A 22,561-nucleotide genomic window follows, 5' to 3' on the forward strand; every position below is an offset into this window, starting at 1 on the left:
AAACCTCTCACTGAGGAGATAAAGAGTCATGCATCCAGCTGGCCAGTATCCACCCTAGGATGTAAACCCACTGATAACATTTCCAGCACGTTCTCGCTGCAAACAACCCATTCCCCCATCAATCATCCTCCTCCTGTATCTCTGCACAAGGCACAGCGTACGCTTAGCAAACAGCTGTTACCAATGCACGAGCATTTCCGCTTGCAAAGCTCTTGGCTAAAGGATGTTTCTAAGAGCAGAACCTGAGCCAAGCACGGCTGAGGCTCTGCTCTGCAGGATGCTGTAGAGGTGTTCAGGGCCAGCGGTACACACTGACCTCCTCAGCTCGTAATGCTTCAGTTTTTGGGCACAAGGTGGGAGCGCTGCTGGCTGAGAGCTGCAGCCCCCCCAGGACGTGCTGTTCCTCCAGGGATGGAGAGGATCCCAACCGTCTCTGTGTTTTGGCAGTAGTGGCACAGAGGGGATCCCACCGAGTTATTTGCAGAAGCCTCCGGTGGACAAAGTCAGAGAGCACCCGGGGTCAGGAAAATTTGTTTTCCCACGATGCCCATGCCAGATAGATGCAAAAGGGCAGCATGGCAGAGCCGCACTCGGTGTCAGACAGACTTGGTTGGGCAGGCTCCAAGGTGCTCCTCCTCCTTACTATTTAATTACTGTGAACAGAGGTTTTAACAGAGAGAGATGCAATTTGAGACAAGGCTGGTTAGAGAGATAGCCAGGTCCTTGGAGTTAATAATTAATTACCAAGCATTCTCAGTCTTACGACATTAACTGCTTACCCTTTTAAATAGTAGTAAATTGGAGATACGTGTCTAATTAAAGAGTTGTAAAATGTTTTGGAGGAATGAACAGAGAACTTACAGAGACATGGTGGGAGGCAAACTGCTCCCTGGGAGGAAAGGCGATGTGGGAAGGAGATGATACTGCTATGAAAGGCTGTTTTATTTTGTCAAGTACCGGAGTCCTGGTTATCTGAAAGGACTCCACAGCTGCACGCTCCCAGAAGGAAGGAAGAAGGTAGCGTCCTGGACATACGGGAGATTGATTTCTTCCCAGAAGGTCGAAGAGAGACCTTGAAGTCTGCCTCTGTGATCAACCTATCAGATTTTATTTCTCACGTCCTAATAGCAAACGTATCGCAATGCTCTCTGCAGATTTTGGAAAGTACATACCAATACGCATTTCCTGCACTAAAACACAGTAAGTTGGAATTACTGCTAGATGGAGATCAAAAACACTTACTAGAGACATACCGAGATTTATTGCTCTTCAGAAACACAGACTTAGAATACCAACTTTTTTTTCCCCCTCAATTTAACTAGCAGGAAGGATAACAGTAAATCAACTATTCACTGCTGGATTTCTGTGGAATACCGTGTGATCTCGGTCTCCGTGGCCAGTGTCTTACGAGGGCCTATTTCAGGTCAAAAACCACACCAAGCAGTTTTTCTGTATTTTGCACAAGTGTTTTTTTCATTTGCAGTTTGTACTCTCCAGTGGACTCTTCTGCAAACCAAGGTCAGTCGTACAGTATAAGTTTGTTACAAGGCAAAAGGATTTCTTGTTCAATATGAAATAACTTAGCTCAAGTAATGCTCGGCTGAAATAACTGCAATGAACTGGTAAGCAATCAAGTAACAGGCAAGCCTAGAAGTGTTTGCTCTAAGGAAACATGCTAATATTCCTCCGTTTCTATCTCTTGATTTCTATGGCTACGCATCATTCAGCAGCCTCCATGCCTACTTCTTCCATCTGAATGCTGCTTCTTCCTACCTTCACCTGTAAAAAAAAGAGATCTAATGACCTCTGAAAGATATTGAAATAAGTTTCAGATGAACAGCGTACAGAAAGGCAGAGTTCTGGGAATATCGCTGTCCTTGGGCTCAGCAGGAGGCTGGGTCTCACAAAGGTTTTGCGCAGGTGGCTTTTGTTTTGCTCAAGTAGAAGAAACTATTTAGTGCCTTTTAGCTTCATTGGACTTAATGCTGGAGACAGCACGTTCCTTGGACAATATCTTTACTATGTTAAGAGTACAAAGGAAAAGCCTGTTCATAATCAAAGATTGCTTGACACTTATCAAAAGTGTCAGGTGCAAAGACAGTAGTTCTGTCTGAATTCTGATTAGTTTAATTACAATCTGCCTTCTCAAGCTCCCCTTGCAGTTTCAATTGGGTACATCCTTCTTCTTCACTTCTTGTCTTAAACCTGCTGCCGTATGCCATTTAATAATTGCCAGGTTCTGCCTCAGAGGTGACTGTGTTTGAGTGATGAGAGGAGCACCACAACCCCTGCACGGGTGCCTTCTTACAGCATTATCAGATGTGATGCCTCACCTCAAAAATGGCAGGGGAGGCAAGGAGATGGTGTTAAAAAAATTATTGAATTTTAAGAAATGATAGAAAAGTGGACCATGGCTCCATGAAAAAGGGTGCAAGTGAGTAGTGCAGCAATTCAGTTTACAAACAACTGAGAAACAGGTACTCTGTTAGACACGTGTTGCCTTAAACAAGAGCTCTGACCAGGCACGTGATGCCAGGTGATAAATGTCCTAGAGAGACTCATCTAAGTTATCTTGTTGACTTCTAAATTAACTGTAATCATTCAGAAAAGAAGATCTGCATATGGAAATTCTTGAAAATCCTCTCTTGTAACTGGCAAAAGCACAAGTGTAATGACAGGATGCACTGAGACTAAGAGAAAACCCAAGGCCAAGCACAGTCCTGCACTGCGATACAATATTCTACATCAAGTCACCCTACCTGCAAAAGATGCTATAGAAATAAAAGGGGTTCAGGGACAGGTGACAGCAATGAGTTAGAGGCCTAGCAAAACTTCTGTGAGAAGGAAGATTGAAAAGACTGGGGTGTTTTGCTTTCAAGAGGAAACAAATTAGATTGGATATATAAAATTACAGAGAGTACAGAGAAGGCGAACGCCCTGTAAAGCAAAGGAGCATCCCATACAACTGAAACGCTGCCCATTGGAGGCTGGTTAGGATTTGCTGTTTTTGTACTCTGTGTGGAAATCACTGCTACAAGATATTGCCAACGCCAAACACTATTCGTAAAAGGAGGGCAAGACAGTTACGTGAATCGCAGGAATATCAAAGGTCACTTTATACATGATGGGAAAACCCCCCTGCACAACTTCTCCCCAACACCGGTGATATAAATCCTCTTGCTTCTGACCACAAGCAGGAAACAATCCGTCGGGGGCACAGAAGAAACTTCTCCTATCAGCAATTTATTTTGCATATTTGCCCAGTTAGGTGAATTTTCTATTTTCTTATACAATGCCAATTAAGAAATGCAAGGTACTGATGTAAAAGTTTTCTAACACCTGGCGTCTCATAAAATCTTCTGACTGGAAGGAGGTTCACATATGTTAAGTATGAGTCTGTTTGAGAAGCACTCTCTCTGAAGGGTTTGTGCATGCTCAGACAAGAGAGGGAAGTGCCTGTCCTACCCATTTAACAAGCTCGTGGAGGACCTGGAAAGAAATTTCCCTTTCATATGGCTAAAGTGCCAGCAGCTAAAAATTCCACCCTGTATCATTTGTCACCCCTGGTGACTTTGAGTGATCTCCAAGAAATGCTGGATCTGGCACCGACCCATCAGGGAATGCACTTGTTCTCGGTGAACTGGTAGGGAACAGACAGCTCGTTGCGACAGATTTACAGTGTCAGTCCCCAAAAGGACCTGCCGCAGACACACCTCCAAGATTTACAGCTCTACCATCTCCTATGGCCCCGTCTGGATCTTCCCCACAGAGCCCAGTAAGCTGCTACACATCGTGCAGCCACTGCTTTGGATATCTCACTTTACTCCTTTCCAGAAAAGCAAGCAAATACGTCTAAAAATGACAAAACGCTTCACACTGCTATCTGTAGCTTTCTCTTCTGGACGTTTTTTGCATCTTTTACAGAGATGCATGAATGTGGGCTCCTTCTGCCGGCTCGTCCTTCGGACCAGAACCTCCATTTCATGGACTGGGGAACTGAGTGCGAGCAACGCCCAGTGACTTTCTCAAGAAAGAAAAGAAGCTGCGTGCTCCCTGCATACAGCTTCGTTTCCAGTGAACTGGAACCACCAGCTCTGGCCTTTCAGAGCGCCGAGGAAAGATGTTCTCCTGCTTTTTTGTTATGTTAAGAGATGTTTGTGCAATATCCTGGTCCAGCAACCTGTTGAGGAGTAGAGCTCTGAACAGGACCTACACACCAGGGTTTCAGCCTGCAGGTTTTGGTTGCCTATGGCAAGCCACTAATTTGCTGAGACAAATCTCCTTTTTGAGCCTCGGTTTCTCCCACTGCAAAATGCGCAGACCAACAGTGACTTGTCTCAAAGGGCAGATGAATTAAAACACCTTGAGACTCAGAAAAGGCAGGGACTACTGAACTAAATAATCTTAAAGTAATTCCATGTGCTCTGGCATAGATCTGACAACAACTTATCTATGTATGCTTATAATAGAGGCTAACATTTTCATTTTCCCTGAGCATATTTTAAGCTCCATCCCATAAAAGCAATGTCTACACAAGGCACCACCAAGCAGAATGCACAATCATTAATTTCTGCAAAGCAGCCTTGGCGTCTGCAGGAACACTCCAGGTAACTCAATAAATTAGAATAATAAACACAAAGGAAGCCGGGGAACAAGCAAGGACAGGGCAGAAATCACAAACAGAGGCGGACGGCATAACGTATGGCGCAACAGCCCGATCTGAGAGGCTCGGGAGCAGCCAGGAGGCACGCATGAGGCAGGGGATATCCAGGTCTCAGTACTGCTCCTACTGCTCCTCGAATCGTATACGAGCAGCTCTCATTTAAATATCACGGTGCGTATGTGCCAGCAGGGCCTCTCCCTGCAGGGAGATCTTCAGCTGGCAGCACGGTGCCAACCCCGTGGCCACAGGCCGCCGGCGAAGGGACGCTTGCTGATGCAAACACCAGCCCCGGCAGCAGCACGCAGCGCCCACGGCTGAAACGGAGCTGAAGCAGGGGACGTCGAGAGCCTGGCGTCTGCTGGGGAGATGCAAAGGGCTGATGGAGAGGGGAGCCAGCAGCTGTGCTGCTGCATGGCTTGCCCTGGGCTCCTCTGAGCAGCACGGATTCCTGCCGCAGCAAAACGGCCCCGGAGGGGTGCCGGAGCAGGAGCCTTTTAATCCTGGAAAAGCGTGTTACTTTCTTGTAGGAATGTTTGCTCGCTCTTAATGTGACAGTACAGCAGCCCCCTGGCTCCCCCAGCCCTGACACAGCTCTGCCCTTGCCCTGCTCCAGCCCTGTGCCCCCAGTGCATCCGCAGCTCCAGACACATTTATTTCCCCAGCACATCAGGTTCGTGCATCGTAAGTGCTGCCTTCTGCAGCTTCTCCTATTTCAGTCCCAAGCCTCTTCTGAACAGAAAGTACTGTTCACATAAAAACGATGAGGACGAGGCAGAAAAAAAATAAATTAGGTTGCAAGGAAAGATTCAGAAAACTCGTTCCGTTTTCTGCCTGGATCAAGACCTGACCCCACGGGAAGCCTCCAGAGGTACTATCTGCTGCAAACGTACTGTGACATTTCAGAGACCTCCCGGCGAGTCCTGGGAGCAGAGGGATGGACTTCTAGGGGAAACTTTTCTCTGTGCTGTGCAAGGAATTGATGCTATTTATAACGATTCCTGCTGTCCCCAACTGGGCATGAAGACAATCAGCATCTGTGCAGGCCCTCGGGGAGACTGCAGAGCTGGAGATGTATCCGCGCAGTGCCCGCTGCTCGAGCGTGAAAGAGGCAGGGTGGGGAGAGAGGAGCTGCAAAGGGCCGGCGAGATGAGGGGCTGGGGGAAGGGGCTGGTACCGGAGAGGACGTGTTTTGTACATGACTCTCTGTTACTTGAGATCATACAGATGGTTCCTCTTTAGCTGTGGTTTTGAAAAGCCCCCTGCCTGCTCTGATGGAGGCCCTTTCCTTCCAGAGCCAAACCTGGAGCTCCCAGGCGAAGGAGGAGAGCTCACGGACCTTTGGAAACAGCGAGTGCACAGGAACTCTGCACGGCAGCATCACACACCTCTGCCTGCTCGTCCTCACGGGGCAAAGCCCAGGAGCAGCACCCCGACCTGGTGACAGGTCCCAACGCTGCCTGCCCCCCCCCCCAGCCCCCTGCCTGGGAGCAGCCCCCTTCCTCCTGCCCTGCCCCGCAACACTGGGCGCCCTTCACGTCCCCTCGCTCCTGCTGCAGGGATGCTCCCTTCCTGCTCCCGGAGAGGTTTCTCCTCCCTTCCTTCTCCCTCCGACACAGCCAGGTTCCCTGCAAGGGAAAACCCCCACACTGAGCCACCTCCGGGCAGGTCTCCTGCTCCCCTCCCCTGCCCCAGCAGCAGCTCAGACAATTGTTTTCTTGCTCCATTAAGCCAGCAAATGAGGCCGGCTTAGCTCAGCACCGTGAGCTGGTGCTCTGAGCCCAGGATCTGTCTCGGCACAAGAAGTAACACCAGTGTGAACACAAGAGCAAAGGAGGGATTTGTGAGTTTGGCACCGCACTCTTCTACCCCCAGACACTGAGGCGAGCAGCTTCTTGAGACCGAATCAAGGAAGCTAATGTTACCTGCAAATGTTTTGGGGCCTGGCCAGGTGACCGTGCTGCCTTCTTCGAGACCATCTACCCTACTCCAAGAGAAGATAAATCAATGCAAAGCATCATCTGCCAAGATATTGACTTTGGCTCTGCTCGCGGACTGCCTGCACTTCAGAGATGGGTAATATTCAGCTTGATTATCTCTCACCCGCCAAGAGGAAGTTTCTCTCTATGCTTAAAAATCACTGGGATGAGCCAAGGAGGAATCGATCTGCAGGAGAGAAATGCTGACAAGAAAACATGAGTCAGAGACAGGACGAGAGTGGACGATGGGTGAGCAATGGAGACAGCCTCTGGCAGCTTGCCTGGCCAGGTTAGCAACAGGCCAGGTCACCACAGCTGGAGAAAGATTAAGACCAAATGCATACATCCAAACTTTACAGCAGGCCCCAAAGACCTGCTCCCTGCAGCCCCCAAATAGTTCTTTCTCTCTTAACTCGCTCCTCGCCCTCCCAAAACATCCTTTCTCTACCCTCCCCTGCATCCTCATTGCGCTGGAGTTTTCTGGTTGCTTCCTATGTCCCTGGAAGCCACCCAAATCATGGCTCTGAGGCACGGCAGTGGTTGTAAGGCTTGCTGCCTGCACCTCTTTGTGTCTTATGTCACACACTACGTCCCCAGTGGCGCAAGGCCCCAACAGCACTCATACATCGTACTACATCCACCCCTCAGGTAGACCCTGAGTCTCACGGGCTCGTATCCCAAAGCACAAGGTGACTACACATGAGGAAAAGGTGCCATCTCATTAGCAGAACGTGCTGACAAAGCCTCATGAGGTGAATATTCAGCAACATCATCAAATGCTCCCAGCAGGGAACAATAAGCCTTCAATTAATTTTTTTTCCATCACACCTGTGGGACAATATCCTCTAGGTCCTTTAGCCCTCCAGGGGCAGCAGATGAGGAAAAGATCTGCAACCCTCCAGAAGAAAACCGTTCTTAGGGTCAGTCTTGACATCGATTCCTACCTCTGTCTGCCAGATAGTTTTAGTGTGATGCGCTTGGACTAGAGTGGCACCACACACAGACTCCTTGGAGCACACCGCACCCCTGGGATGGAAGGGAGAAGGGCAGCCACAGCAGAAGAAATGGGTAAGGACCTCCTGGCCTGGCTCCCCTGGCTCCTTGCTGAGGCACTTCTCTCAGCCTTCAGCTGTTTTCCTGCCCGGGCTCCTGCCATCCTCTGAGCCCAGAGGCTGTGCACAATCCGAGAAGCAGAGGTGGAAGAGACCCAAAGGACCTATACAGTCTGTTCCTCCATGTGAAGGATGGATCAGCTCGGCTTCGTCACTTGTGGCATCTGTCACTCCTTGTACATGTCTAGTCTGTCCTTACAGCCCTCCAGTGATGGAGCTACACAGCCTCCCGAAGCAATTTGATTCGATGTTTTGCTATCTTTACTCTTGCTGAGTTGTTACTGACAGGCGGAGTGCCTGTCTCTCTTGCTGCAGTCTGAATCCATTCCTCCTCGTCTTCTCCTGCAGAGCAGATTATTCCTTTCTTTTGCATCTTATGTACCTACGTGTCGTTACTCATATCTCACACTTAGGACTCTCTTCTTCAGGCCTACCAGCCCCATTTCCATCCATCTCTCCTCACTGACAACGCTGTCTAGACTTCTGATCGTTCCCATTGCTCTCTTCTGGACCACATCCAAATGGTCCACGTTCCTCTAGAAACACAAAGTCCCCCAGACAGGCCCAGGGCTCTACATTTCAGCGCATACAGTGATCATCTGTAAAATTTGCTGCATGCCCTTCCCTTCTTCTTCTCTGGGAGTTGGTTGCTGCTCCCACTTGGAGCTCGACGTGGAAAAAAAGAGGTCATTTCCAAGGCTAGCTGTCCTGATGGTGTTCAAGGTCCTTGACCTACCTGGCCTGCGTTTAAGCACCACCTCCCAGCACAGGTGAGAAGGAAGCTGCACATGTTCCTCCATCTCCAGACATACTTTTTGAATGGATAGACCTGCAAGCCTCTGACTCACCGCCAGTACTGGAGACCAGCCAGGAGAATAGGAAGGGAAGAAATGCCACTCTAAAGGCCAACGAACACGCATAAAGTACGTTACGCAAGAACCCCTGTGGACCCCCTTGTCCTGCTGGAAGTCCTACAGATGGCCCATCACCAAGCACAGTCGATGCAGTGGGGAGGATGTGTGGGTGGACAGATAACCTGGTATTTAGCTGAAAGAGCTAAAATGGGTTTAATGCAGTGCTAGGAAGACAGATTGCCTGCAGCACCTTCTGCTCCTGAATTTGGATGCCAATCTCAGGTTTCCCTTAGGTGTAAAAACAGCCAGGAGACACGCGCTGTCGAAAGGCTTTGGAGACCCAGTCTCACAAAAAGGAGGTATCACAGGAGGATAAAAAAGGGTTACCGGCACTGAGGAACATGCCTGCTACAGCACCAGAAGCTGGCTTTAGTTTTCCTTAGCTTCTCCTGGTTCTCTGCCAAACATCTGGGGCTGTCTCCAGAGTTCCTGGAAAGCCTCTCCTGCAATGGACAAACCTGGCTGAGATGATCCTAACTCCTTTTCCAACTTGGGCTGCCACCGAAAGCAGGAGAAGCAGGTCACTGCCACGCACCAGGCATCCAACCACATTCCTGCCAGGAGCACAGGCACAGCAGCCCTCACAGTGCTTCCCCATCCTTCTCTGTTTCCCCCCCAGGTCCCCATTCTTGCACCCCGGTCCAGGAAGGAGAGAACTTTAGAGGGGATTGCAGCTGAGCAAAGAGAAAGAAAGACAAGGAAGAGAGGGAACGGGCTGGAGTCATGAATAAGCGCACTTCTTAGGGAGAGGCAAAGGGTGAGGAGATGGATTGAGACAGAGAAAGCAAAGGAGAGAGAGAAGGCAAGGAAGAAATGTGACAGACAGCTTCATCAAGCAAGGTGGCAGGCTGGATCAGGGAGCGTGCCAAGCAGAGGGAGCTGGGTGCAACTGCAAGAGGGGAGACGGGGAGAGAGATATTCCACCTCTGCCTCCACAGTGAACTTATTCATCCACTCACTCGACAAACCTCTGCGTACACGCTCTCCTCTTTCCCTTGCCCCGCAGGCAAAAGGCAATTGGGGATGGCAGCGGAGGGACGGCAGATGAGGTACAGCACGTGCCTTGGGCATGCTCCACGTGTCAGCAAAGCAGTAGGTATAACAGCAAGAGGCCCTCAAATGTGGGTCCAGCTGGTGAAGGAGGTAACTTTTTCCTTGTGACAGGACCTCCTATTCTTGCTGCCCACGCTAACCACACTCTGAGGCGTGCTGCCCTGAACTCTCTACTGTCTGCATTTTTTTTTAATAAACACAAGACCAGTACTAGCAGGAGCCTGCCCCTACTCACTACGAGTTGATCCGTTTCAGAGAACAGCCTGCAGTGGGGAAGCTGAGGGAGAAAGCCATTAGAAGGGGCTGCACTTTCCTATCACAAGGTCCCTGTTTCACGGGATCCGAGGTCAGCTGTTCTCGAGGTCCTGCCTTGCACTCCCCTAAAGGCCTGCCGGAGCACACAGCCAGCACCCCACATCTCAGCTCGGTCACACCCAGGAGCAGTTTCCATTCAACAGGAGCAGCGCAGTCCAAGAAACAGACGGGTGTACGGCAGATGCGTGCCAGCAAACGTGAGGACGTGGTGTCATTTTTCTGCGGCATGTCAGAGGGCTCCGGGAAGCCGCTCGATGGGTGCTCCAACACAGATTGCCTCTCTGTGGCGCTGCCAGCTGCCCCAGCAGTCAGTGGCACCGGGGAACTGTCTGGTGACAGCACTGACTGATGCGGGGAAGTCAACCAGAGCATCCAGAATGGGATGCTTAAAAAGAAGAGGAGCAACCCGCTGCGGCTGGGGTTGAGTGCTGGGCTTGCGGGGCCCCTGCAGGCTGTGCTGTTCAGGCAGCATACAGGTGGCGGTGGGAGATGTCCCCGGGGCAGGGGAGATGGGAGGAAGGGTGCTCGCCCTCCTCCCTGTGGGTGCAGGTGCTGGGCAGGCAGAGGGGCTGTGGGGCGCTGAGGTCCTTGCCCCACAGCCAGGAGCAGAGCCCAGCTGGCTGGGGGCAGCCAGGATCAGCCCACGGGGCAGCCCGTGGAGCTGCAGGACTGAGCCCATCCGAGAAGCAGCCCCTGCTCACATGAGGAGAGGTGGCTCACACACCACGAGGCCTCCGTAAACGACTGCCGCAGCTGGCGCAGGCTCCCTGCTCTATAGCTGCAGGGAGGGAGACTATGGATCATATATTGTATTTGGCAGGGAGGGGACAATAATTTCCAGGGAGTAATCACTCCCCGAGTCCCTCTTGGCTGCAGGCTCAGAGAACAGCCTAGATTAGAGGGGGGTTTCCTAAAGTCCCTGTGCTACCTGCAGCCACCCAGCAGGGTTGCTACCTTGTAGTGGCGACGTTTCCCCCCCTCTTGAGCACTTTCTGATGCCAGCATGCTTGTTTGTCTTTGGTCCCCTCCGTCACATGCTCTCTGCTCCCTGAGAAGATGGAGACAGGGCCAGAACACAGAAATTCCTACTGACTCCTGGGGGGAATCTGTGCTGGGGGCGGGAAGGGGACTCGTCCTGAAGTCAGCCTGGCTTTGTCCCTGTGGCTCCTCTCCTCCAAAGGAAAAGAAAGAGATAATGATGTTAGAACATTTTAACCTTTCTTTTTCTGAGCTTGATAGGCTTGGCCCGAGGCACCTTTTCTAGCAAAAACAGGCTGCTGCAAGATTGATTGGTTGGGTGCAGAGTTTAAAGGTAATTTTCTCTTGTCACATGCACATAAATTATTGTGGCTCAAGCTGCGATCAGCTCCACGTCTCACTTGTTCGACTGCTTTTATGCCCAGGCTCTGATGAGCAGTTGTAAGAACCATGTCCAGTGCTCCCCAAGCAACATCCTATATAAAAATATATCAAGAGCATCACAGCCATCCACACCAAGTTAGTGTCAGGGGGAGAGAGGGGCACATGCCTGCAGATCTGCACAGCCACAGGCTTCCGGCTGCAGAAGTTGCAGCTAGAGCCTTGTTTGCTCATCTGTGAACGCGTTTAAAATGCTCTGTCCATGAACACCAGGACAACGAAAACTCATCCACTCAGATTATTCACAAGGGACAGAGGAAAAAAAAAAAAAAAAGATGTGCATGCATACACAAAGGAAGCACAGCTGCAGCCAAAGTGAATTCATTTTCAACATTCATGAAAATATTCACAGAACACTTCAGTGCTATTTGCCCAAATTTTGCTGTTTGGAGTAAACACTTGAGTCAGTGCAGGCTGTATGTTCCAGGCGCAATGCATCAGGGATTAGGGGTGGCTTTGGCTCCATGTTACGGATTCACACTACGTCCCCCACGTACATGTGGCCACGTACTTTAAGGCACGGATTCGCAGTCTGTCGCTGCAGTTTCTGACTCTTAGCCCTGTCACAACCGAAAGGACTGAGCAAGTACTCGCAGCCATTACATTCCACACCAATCACAACCTCACGCAACAAAGGCAAGGCACTCGCGGTTCTGCCAAACACGAACACAAAACCAGTGGCAAACAATGAAAGTTCTGCCTGTGCCTCTGGCTTAGGGGAGCAGCCCCCTTTCCTCCCCTCCGCTCTCTCCTCCCTCTCCGTAACTCATCCCCTCCGCTGGTTTCTTTCCCCGAGCGTCCTGAGCAGCTCACACAAGGGAAAACGCTACAGCACACAAGGGAGACTCAGCTGAAGCCCTGAAGACAAGAGCTGTGCGCGTTGTCTCTTCCTCCTCCATAAATACAGCTGAGACTACAACTGGATAATTGGCTAAGTGCCTGTCAGCTTAATAACGGAGAGAAAAAACACAGAGGGAGAGGGAGAGATTTGTATTTACTATTCAAAGTCATGGATGCTGCCTGCCAGTGGATTTCATCATGGGTTTTGTTTGCACAGCGAGGCACGAGAACTGAAGGGACGCACAGCTCTGAGTCACGGAATCCCTCGCCCGCTCTCGCACCGAGGGTGGACAAACAGCCTGGGATGGAAGGAGCTGCCCACCTGCGACTCCCGCTTGGAGCACCGCTGGCTTCACCCGGTGTGAGCCGTGCTGAGAGCCACAGTGCCACGCGAGGGGTGGCAGTGGCGGGTCTCCCGTCCCGTTCAGCTGCATGCTCAGTTGGCGCTCTGGCAGCTTGTGGCATCCAGCAACGCACCCAAGGAGTGCACGGGTGAAAAGAAAGCACTCGGGCACGTCGCGAGGGTGGGAGCTGGGGAGGGACCCCCCTTTGCTGTTGAAGCTTTCAGGACTTCCCTCCGCCACCCCATTGCAGACTGCAGTGGTGGAAGTGGCTCGGGTTGCTACTGGGAAGGAACGGGACTGGCCCTGCATACCAGGATGTTAACCACGGAGCAGCAGAAGAGGAAGATGCAATATTCTGCTTGTTTGCTGCTTTTTTTTTTTTCCCTTAGCAGTTGTAGCAACTGAGACACAGCGACGTGCAAGGTTACAGAGGCCCAAGAGTCAGAAAGAGACACACAGGCCTCCAAGCAAGCCCCGTTAACCTGTCTACCAGGCAGCGCTGCCTCCCACCCACACAACGCTTGCGGCTTTATAACGTTTATGTCTGTTCATACAGTCACACACAAGAAAACACCTTCTGCTTTTAAACAGGAACAAACGTCGGGAGCACACATTAGCGCACAGACCTCCCAAACCCCACGCAGATGTGTTATTGCAAAGCGTGTGTTGAACTCCAGCCCAGACAGGGTGGGCTCTGCTGCGCTGTGTTAGCTCTGGCTGGAAAAGCCCATCCCCGGCGGATTCGATCAGGCTGCTATTTCCCCCCTCCTTGCACAGGGCCCAGCACAATGGGGGCACTTTGGGGTCACAGCGGGCCTCTCCCACACAACTGAGCTGCTCCCAATAGCAGAACGTGCACAGCTACACACGCGCAGAGGAGACTGTCTGCTCGGATTGTTTTGAAATAGCTGCTTTCTAGGCAGAGGTGAAACTCATCGTTATTAGTTCCCATTACTTACCATAAAACCAGACGTGTTAGATGTGCCTGAAGCCTGAAGCGAATGCTTTGGTGTCAGATTCAGCTGAAAATCACATTCGTTTCTTCTTGAGCCAGGGAAGAGTAAAAGAAAACTCAGTAAATTCCCGACTTCACCTTTGTGCCCTCCGCTGCACTGACTCCAGGAGAGCAGGAGTTCACACCAGCCGGAGTGAATTTTGATGGACAACAAAACTAGGCAGCTTCAGTGAAAATGGCTAAATTCGGCCCTGCAGTAAGCCTGCTGAAGCCCTGTGGCTGCATCAGCGGCGAGCTGTGGCCCTGCAGCTCCGTCAGAATTAGAGGTCTATGGGTCTGGATGTAAAGGGCAGGTACGCGTAATATATATTTTGAAAACTTATAGTTATGAGACTGCAAATTCCGGTAACTGCAAGCTATTTTAAGACTAGGTCTTTCCTCATGACCTGCTGGGGAGGGGGGTGGAGTGGAAGAGGTACTGAGTCTGAGGCACTCCAGGTAACACGTACCACTATATAAATTTTAATGCCAACTAAGTAGGATAACATATGGTACTTTGCTGCAAACTGAAGTGTGTGTGCAGGCTCAGGGGAGGAGGTTAAAGCCATACAGTCTGATCCTGTCTCTCCTCCTCCATCTTTCTGAATGCAAATTATACATACGGTGTTATTAAACACATGTAATTTCCCCAAAAGAAGAACCTTTCCTTTTCTAATTTCCATCCAACCTCTGCTTGTGACAGGTTCGTCCCAGTTTGCAGCAAATGTAGTATTACAAAGGCCTCACTTGCAACCGGGCACACCACATGTAAGTACTGCGTGCATATAGGTGCACGTATGGGAAGGAGGGACACCAGTCTCCAGCCTCTGACCATATACATATTGAAATTTCCTTTACTGTATGCATGCACACACACTCACATCTATGTATGCATGTGTGCCGTCATATAATGGCACCATCTGCTGCCAGACCTGGAAGTTTTGCAACATCGTCTGTTGCTGCATTTATACATTCCTTTTGATAGTTTTGTGTGTGTGTGGTTTTTTGTTTTTCAAACAGGGGAGTATCGGCAGAGCACGGACCCTCTTGCACAGATCCTGACACACCTTCTCGATGTATATTATTTGATAATGAAGGCCTTGTGCACACCAGAGACCAAGGAAAGAGCACCTGGGTCTCGCAGCCAACACCGGCGCAGATCAGGACGTACCAGGGAAACCTCGCTCAGCATCTGCTGGATCGCGGCGTGCCCGAAACGTGCGGCAACCCGGGCTAATGGAGAGGTCGTGGGCCAGCCCCGTCACCTCAGGGTGCCTCTGCCTCACCCCCAGCCCCTGCCCGTCCCAGCTAATAGCCTGCACATGCCGCGGACCCGGGGCTCGCTCTTGCTCCTCTGGCACTTAATACAAAGGGTGCTGCAACTTAGCGGCGGCCTTAAGTGCCACAACAATACTACTGATAATCAGGGTTACAATTTTACTGCCAAGACTCTGTTATTATGTAGCATTATACCTTTGAGCAAGCCTATTCTCATTCCTAGCAAAGAGCTCAACTCAGTGCTCCCTGTTATAAATCATATGCTAATTATAAGTGTAATCTGAACAGCTTTTCTTTCTCTCTTAATATTAATGTATAGGGCATAAACTTTGTTGTGATGCGGCGGTGCTACTTCGCCTGAGGTCCCTTTGTCCTCTAGCACAGCTCCACACGTAGAAAACCAGCAAAATATTGGGTGGCCATGAACAGAGGGAGCATAAATTGCTCATGTTGCAGGATCACACACAGTGCTATAGTTCCTGCCGGTCATTTGAGGCCAGCCCAACCTCTGACACACGTAACTTTAAGGCACTAAGTACCCATTGGGATGAAAGTTCCCATACATGCTGTCAGTCTGAATCCTCCTATTATTTAAAAACACCTGGTAAGGATGGATACTGTGCACTCAGTTAACTGTTAGTTTTCATCAGTGCATCAGAACAGGATTAATTAAACTTTTGATGAAAAGTTGACGCTTGGAAAAACTCAAAACCCATGAGCCAGATTCTGGACTTGGCGAGGTCCCTACTCTCCAAGGGTCTGAGCATCACCTGAGAAGCACTGGGCAGCTTAGGCCCTGGATGAGTCACTTGTACCTCGTTATTAGCCGTCCCTGGGAACCTGCCCCAAAGACAAATGAGTTATTTCTGGCAGTGCCCTTGGGCTTTGGTGGATTTGTCCTGGTATAACTGAGCGGATGGGAATGGCAATGTGACCCATTTTGTTTCCAGCTAGTGACGAGCTCCATCCATTTCAGAAGTTACAAAAAGCCAAACCTGCCCTTGTGCCTAGACTGCCAAAAGCCCTGGACAAGTTACAAGTCCTGCTGAAGCCCTCAGACAAGTGCTGTAAAGGCACTTTGGGGACGAGTGCGCTGAGTTGGCTCCCGATGGAGCTGATCTTTCCCCCTGACATGCTGTACAGATAGCTGATCCCACACACAGCATGGACTACAGAGGCCAAATTGCTTCCAGCCCTGCCTGAAGGCCAAACAGGACGCACTGGCATGGTCCCCTGCCTCCCCAGTTTGCAGCAGCCCTGCGCTACCACACATGTCCCGGCTTAGCCAAGGTCCTCCTATTTCTCATCCCCTCCCTGGGCTGACAGCATACAACAAAAACAGGGTCCCTGCCTTTGCTCGCCCACTAATGCAGACAAAATGAGGTAGGAGAGGGTGCTGGGGGGGTGGCTAAAAGAAAGAACAGTTGGGGTCAGACTTTATTTTTCATGTTTTAATTAGTTTTGGGGAATATTTTGTGTGTTCGCTGCTTGGAGATATTTTTCTTTCATGTCGAGCTGGGAAGTTGCATTCGAAACCTGATAACCTTGTGCCTGTGATCTTGCAAGCAAAACATTGGCAGGAACTACACAATTCCTTCTCAATACTCAGAATACGGTTCAGTGTCCTCCTTCACTTGCTGAAGGCAGAGTTAAAAATGAAACTTTAAATCTGACAGGGCCGCTGATGTGCAGCATCATCTTTGAAGCATCCTGTTCCATCTTCTTGGTTGTAGCTGGACAAACACCATTATCTCTGTTCAGCCCTCCTCACCTCTTCCAGCTTCCAGACCCCTCCTCCTCCCTTTTCAGCCTTACTCTAAGGAACTGACCATTACCCTTTTCCCTATGGACAGTCCACCACAAGCTACTTTTATTCTCCCTTTCTGCAATTCCTTTCCTAACTTCCCCATGCCAAATACTCACTAAAAGTCATCAACCTTCAGCAAGGCCAACAGATGAATCAAATCTGCTGCCAGGTCATTTAGGACATGAGCCAGTATAGCGTTCAGAACATTTTTTTTTTCAAAGTCCATTGCAAGGGAGTATTTAAATGCCATAGCTTTAAAAAGCCATATCCACGCTTCCCAGAATAATTATATTCTAACAAGCTGTAGATGAAGCTCCAGAGGAGTGGCTTCCTCTAGGAACATTAGGGCTTATAATAAGAAAATATTTTTTCTCCCCTTCATAGATCGGTCCCATCCACCCATTCTTCCACCTACACGTGTGACAGCATATATAAATGTGTAAGGCCCCGAAGGAGAAGATTCATTGAGAATCCCCTGTCTCCTGTGCCGCACTGAATGTTCCGCACCACAATGTACATGAACAAAATGTTTTCAGCAATATTATCATTATGTATATTGCTTTCAATTCTCTCCAACTGCATACCGTTTTTATTCCCTCCTACATTTTCACTTCCTTACAAGCTACAGGATGGAGCTACTGTGCGCTGGTAAACTGCTGCTGCATGTTCCCTCTTCTCTCGGAAGCAGAAGCATAACAAAGACAGGTGATACGATCTCTGTATCCCTTACCTATCTCTCTGTGGAGGTAAAGATCTGCTCAGCACACAGTCAATACAGATCATCTAATGTTTTTTTCCCCAGCTAGGTCTTCCCCTTGTGTTGCCACTGGTGGATCTGCAGGCACGGAGAGTGAGATGCCAGGAGTTTTTCAAACACGACGCTGTCAAAGTGAGTTATGTTTCGGAGGGGCAGGGAAGATGGTGAGGGGGGAGCTAGCAAACAGAGCCTGGCTTTAAAGCTGTGGGACTGAAATGCCATCCTGCAGGACCTCAAGTGGCCTAGACAGAGGGAAACCTCTCCACCTTCAAGCCCCATGGGGCAGTCCTATCTCTTCTGGAGCAGGGGAAGAAGTTCCCAGAAAGCTGAGGCTGGTCCCAGGGAAAGAGAGGGAGACAACCTCCTTTCCAAGGAAACACGGAAAGCGTACACCCTGCTAGATCTGCTTAAAGAGCTCAGAGAGGCAGCTGAGGAAGGAAAAGCCTGTGCACTGCCCACAGCCACTTCTGATGGCAGCACAGCCTGCCAGGAACACCGTATTGCTCGGGGCAAGCAGTTACAGGGCTGGGAGGTGCGCCGCTCCTGCGAACTGTGTCACTTGGCACACATCTGGCTGACACAGCTGGATCACCTCGTTCAGATGTTTTATTTTACTGCCTGACATAACGTTGGCAAGCCACGCTCCCCACACACACATACGCGCGCTGAAACCACTCTCACATGCAGCCCCGCTCGGCTTGCTGACAAAACGCTTTACAGGCAGCACATGCAGGCAGCGTCTCCACCATCCACTCAGCCCTGCTCTGCTGCAAATGCAGCTTTAGCACACGGTGTTTAGATAAACTCAAAAGCTCCAAGGTTAAGTGGGAAATAGAAATCCAGTGACCCCTGGCTGGGCAAGTGAGCTTAATGACTTTGCTGCTGCTGTATGTACCAAACATATGCCAGCAAGCAGCTGCCTGACCAAAGCAAAGGCTTGATGGAAGGGATTTGCCTTTAAAAAATAGGATAAGTTGGCAAAGAGCCCCACCAGAAAAGGGTTAATGGGATATATGAATTGCTACTGGGTGTAAGGGAGAGGAGCCTGGAGTCAGAGGCAACACCCCTTGTTAGGTGTTTACCGTGTCGCATCTAAACCCCTTCCATCGCATATGCAAGGCAGATGAATTACTCTGTAAATCCTATTACTCCGTGTGGATAAATCTTACATGCGAGTTAACAAGTCTGGAGAGCTGGGGAATGGAAGCTGTGAATGGATATTCTGGGATCAAAACAACCCGGCACACGGGGGCTGAGGGAAGCGATACGCGCACACACATCCCTCTTCTGGCATCCTTCGTCCCTGATCCCATCTTGCTGGCTCACATGCCCCGCTGTCATTAAATGGAAGGGATGCAAGACACAGGGGATCACGTAGCAGGCCTTTTGGTGGCATCTAGCAGGATTTATTTCAGAGGAAGAAAAAGAAAACTTTGCTGCTGCTGTTAGCTTTGCTAGGGAATTGCTCCCTTGACGCTTCAGGGTTTGTGCACCATCAGCTTCTCATACAGATTCCAGACTTATTTTACATTACGTCCAGTAGTTTTATAGCCGTAATATACAGTGTGTGCACACTCACACGCACAGCATTTTCCTTCAGCAGTGAAGTTACTGAAGGTAAGTGGAGCACGGCAGAATACGAGCAACAAACCTGTAGGAAAAAAGCTGACTGGTTTACAGCTATTTGGGACGCTCTTAACCAAAAGCCCAAGAACTCAGAACTGCCTCTGGAAAGAAAACCTGTGCGATGGATAGGGGAATACAGCACTCAACGCTGCCTGTGAACGAGGTTTCCTGTACAAAGACACCCTCCTCACAACTGCTCAGACTCACAGACACAGCATACACCCAGTATACTGAGCCCTGCGAAGAAACCAACCCAGCGAACGAGCTGCAAGCTGCGTAGACCTCCAAGCTGTTCCACCGTTTTTTTCCCCCAACCTTTCAAAAGCTGTATCCATTTCCCCTCGCTTCCGGGCACAAAAATAAATAAATAAAATTAAAAGCCAGAGTTTCCCAAAAGAACTTGCCCGAGAGTTCCTGCAGCACCGGGGATAAAGTTTTTGCAGAGGTACAAAAAGAAGTGTGGGGAGATCAATGGAACATCTGGCAAGCACAGCTGGATCCCTTTTTGATTCCTCTATTGATACTGCAGGGCTGGTGGAAAACCTACATTTGCGAGAGCTGGCTACACAAACAGATCTTTCCCCCACTGAAATTCTTTTGATCCAGAGCACTATGCAGAGGAGAGCGGTTGCAAACGGTTTTCAAAAGCTTTGCAATTTTTGATATTAAAGCACAAACACACGCGTGGAGCCTGTTTGTAAGCAGCTGCTGCTGCAGTTCGAGACGTACAATAACACACGCTTTTACAGAGACATACACGCACACACGTACATAGTACCACATCTATACGTTGCACATACACAGAAACAGACACACGTAAGAAGAAGGAAAAGTTGGCAAAATGCCCTACCTGAGGATGGCCGTATCCCCCTGCCTCACGGTGATGTTATCGGTACCTCGGGTAAAATCCACGCTGCGGACTGGCAGCCCTGTAGGGAGAAGGCAAAGCAATCTCAGTAGGACCAGTGGTAATTGTTTCCGATCAGGCTGAGCCCTTGCTACCATGGCTGGTCTCGTTGAGTTTCACTGTCTGTACTTGTCTCTCTCTCTCTCTCTCTCTCTCTCTACGTATGTGGATAGATGGATGGAGAAAGAAAAACAATAGTAATAATGTACAACTCTCGCTCTGATGGACAGCCCCAGAAAGGGGAGGTGATTTCACAGTCCTTCTTAGCTGCCACTTTCTCTTGCTCTTTTCAGTCTTTTGCTGGCTTCTTTCCCCCTTTTCCTTTTTTTAAGGCTTTCCAAAAAGTCTTAGCACAACCTTCAATTAAAAAAAAAAACAAAAACAGAGAGAGGAGTGTGCGTGCGTCGGCAAGGTAGATCAAAACGACACAAAAGTCAGGTAGCAAAATAATTTAAAAATAGCAGTAATTAAATCAACCCGTCTGGAGTGATGAAGAGAGGCAAGGGAAAAAAAAAAAAAAAGGAAAAGGAACAGCCCAGCTCCTGTGCTGCTGGCTGCGCGTGTGGATGGTCCTGCTCCAGTGCGTGGCTGTGCAGCCTCCCAGCTCCCTTCCTAACCCACTTTCCCAGGCGGAGCGAGGGAGGGAGGAGGGAGAAGAGGAGGAGGAGGAGGAGGGAGGGAGCCGTACTCGTGAGACGACGGCGGCTTGGCTCCACAGCAGGAGCGAGCGCGGGAGGGGAGCGCGGAGCGGCCGCTCGCTGCCCCGTGCCCCCAGCCCCACCGACCCCATTGCCCCAGGACGGTTCTTCTGCGGTGGGACCTGGCCGAGGACGAGCGTGTGCGTGTGCATGAGAGGGGAAAGGGCTGGAGGCCAACGAGCCTGGAGAGAGGAGAGGCGATGGCGAGGGAGGGTGGCACTGCAGCGGGGAGAGGGGACGTGGAGGGGAGAGGGCTGGGGGAGAGGGAGGTGGGGAGGGGAGGAGGGAGAGGCAGAGAGGGAAGGGGATGGGAGAGGAAGAGGAGGATGGAGGAAGGATGGGGGGAGAGGAAGAAGGGACTGGAAGAAGAAGCGGGCAGCGAGGCAGAGAGAAGGCAGGGGTGGCTGGGGGAGGTAAACGGAGGGAGGCCCAGGGAGCGGGGTAGGAAGGATGGAGGACGATACAGCGAATATTGACGAGAGAAAATGCAGAGAAAAGAGAAGGGGGGGGGGGGGTGCAAAGTAGCTGTGGCCAAAAGTGCAAACAACTTGGCTTTGCGGCCCAAAGCCGCAAGCTCGCTGATTTAAAGAGGAGCTTTATTGGCAACTGCCCTTGCAGCCTCAAACCGTGCTTTTTTTCCCTCTCAGACTTTCTCTCCCCAGATAAACAGTTGCACATCGCTCCCTCCTCCTCCCTCCCCTCCATCCTTCCCTCCCCCCCACCTCCTTTCCCAGCCTTTGAGGGATGGCCGGCAGACAATGCTGGTATTGAGTTGCCCGCAGTGTGAATGCTCAGCCTGTCCTCCCCGAGTGCCAGCACCCACAGCTGAGCCCGGAGCCCTGCGGCAGCGCTGCCCGCCGGGAAGGCTCCCAGAGCGCACATACCATCACCATCACCGGCATCGTCGCGAGAGAAGGGAGATTAAATTAATGGAGAGGAATGAGCCGTATGTTTCACTGCTGACGATGCCTGCCTGCCGTTCTCCCCCAGCCCGTGCTCTCCTCTGCCTGCCGGAGGGATGAGGGGATGCTCCGAGGGATGCTCGGCTGGCGTAACCCTTCTGTGGCCGAAGCTCAGCGGGGCTGGCAGGGGGCAGCGGGGATGGGGGAGCAAAGAGGGGTGGCCAGAGACGTGTGGCCAGAGACGTGGGTGCAAGAAAAGCTGAGGGAACTCTGCTATGAGGTGCTGCCCTGTGTGGTCACAGCACTGCTGCATGCGCATGCAGGAGGGGAAAGCGCAGGTCCTGCACACTGCCTGCCTCACTTCTGGCCCTGGAGGCTCCTGGGGACATGGTGGACCCAAAATCAGGAGATGTAAGCAATGGTTCCATGTCCTGCAAATGGCCACTCGGGACCAGACGCACCTAGCTCCGCGTCCTGTCGCTGAGTGCAGCCTGGAGCCAACGCACGAGCACAAGGCGAGCTGCAGTGACACTGCCCATGAGCACTTCTCTAATTTCCAGTGATTTGTGGCTATGGCATGTCCCAAGCCAGTGGCAGTGTCTTTGTAGTTAATGGCCCTCGATTGATTTTCTTCTTCCAGGAATGCGTCCAGTCCTTTCTGAACCCCTAGGAACTGACCCCTGCAGTCTCGGTATGGAAAGGCCATGCTGTCTATGAGTACTTAAACAATCCCCTCATGTGTTAAAAGCCCACAAATTAAGGACTAAGGTCATGACACCACTGCTCCAGTGTCATGCAAGCAGTGGCAAAAGAGATGACTGCTTTGTATTCAAGCCAAGGGAGTAAGCAGATTCCGATATTTCCCCTACAGGAGACCCGGTGTGCATGGCACCAGAGAAGGGGAGCAATGAGTAGGAGCTGGGTGTTAATCCATGCACTGGGCATTCCCAAACTAC

The 22,561-nt window shown here is 50.7% G+C and overlaps 1 protein-coding gene across 14 annotated transcripts in view; it reads right to left on the bottom strand.

Moving 5' to 3' along the window:
• Positions 1 to 22,561, bottom strand: part of LSAMP (limbic system associated membrane protein) — a gene marked incomplete at its 5' end in the record, with an annotated part of 966,571 nt that overhangs the window by 272,676 nt on the left and 671,334 nt on the right. For 6 of the 14 annotated variants that reach the window (XM_080577194.1, XM_080577189.1, XM_080577196.1 and 3 more), the window contains 2 exons: positions 19,949 to 20,027; positions 20,694 to 21,408. In XM_080577194.1, the coding sequence (XP_080433320.1) occupies positions 19,949 to 20,027; positions 20,694 to 21,408 (794 nt within the window). Of the gene's footprint in view, positions 1 to 19,948; positions 20,632 to 20,693; positions 21,409 to 22,561 lie in introns of those variants that run through there. The other 8 variants (XR_013945403.1, XM_080577193.1, XM_080577201.1 and 5 more) reach the window with 3 other exon arrangements.

This window comes from Anser brachyrhynchus (assembly GCF_964034855.1).
Source record: "Anser brachyrhynchus genome assembly, chromosome: 1".
NCBI lineage: Eukaryota > Metazoa > Chordata > Aves > Anseriformes > Anatidae > Anser > Anser brachyrhynchus.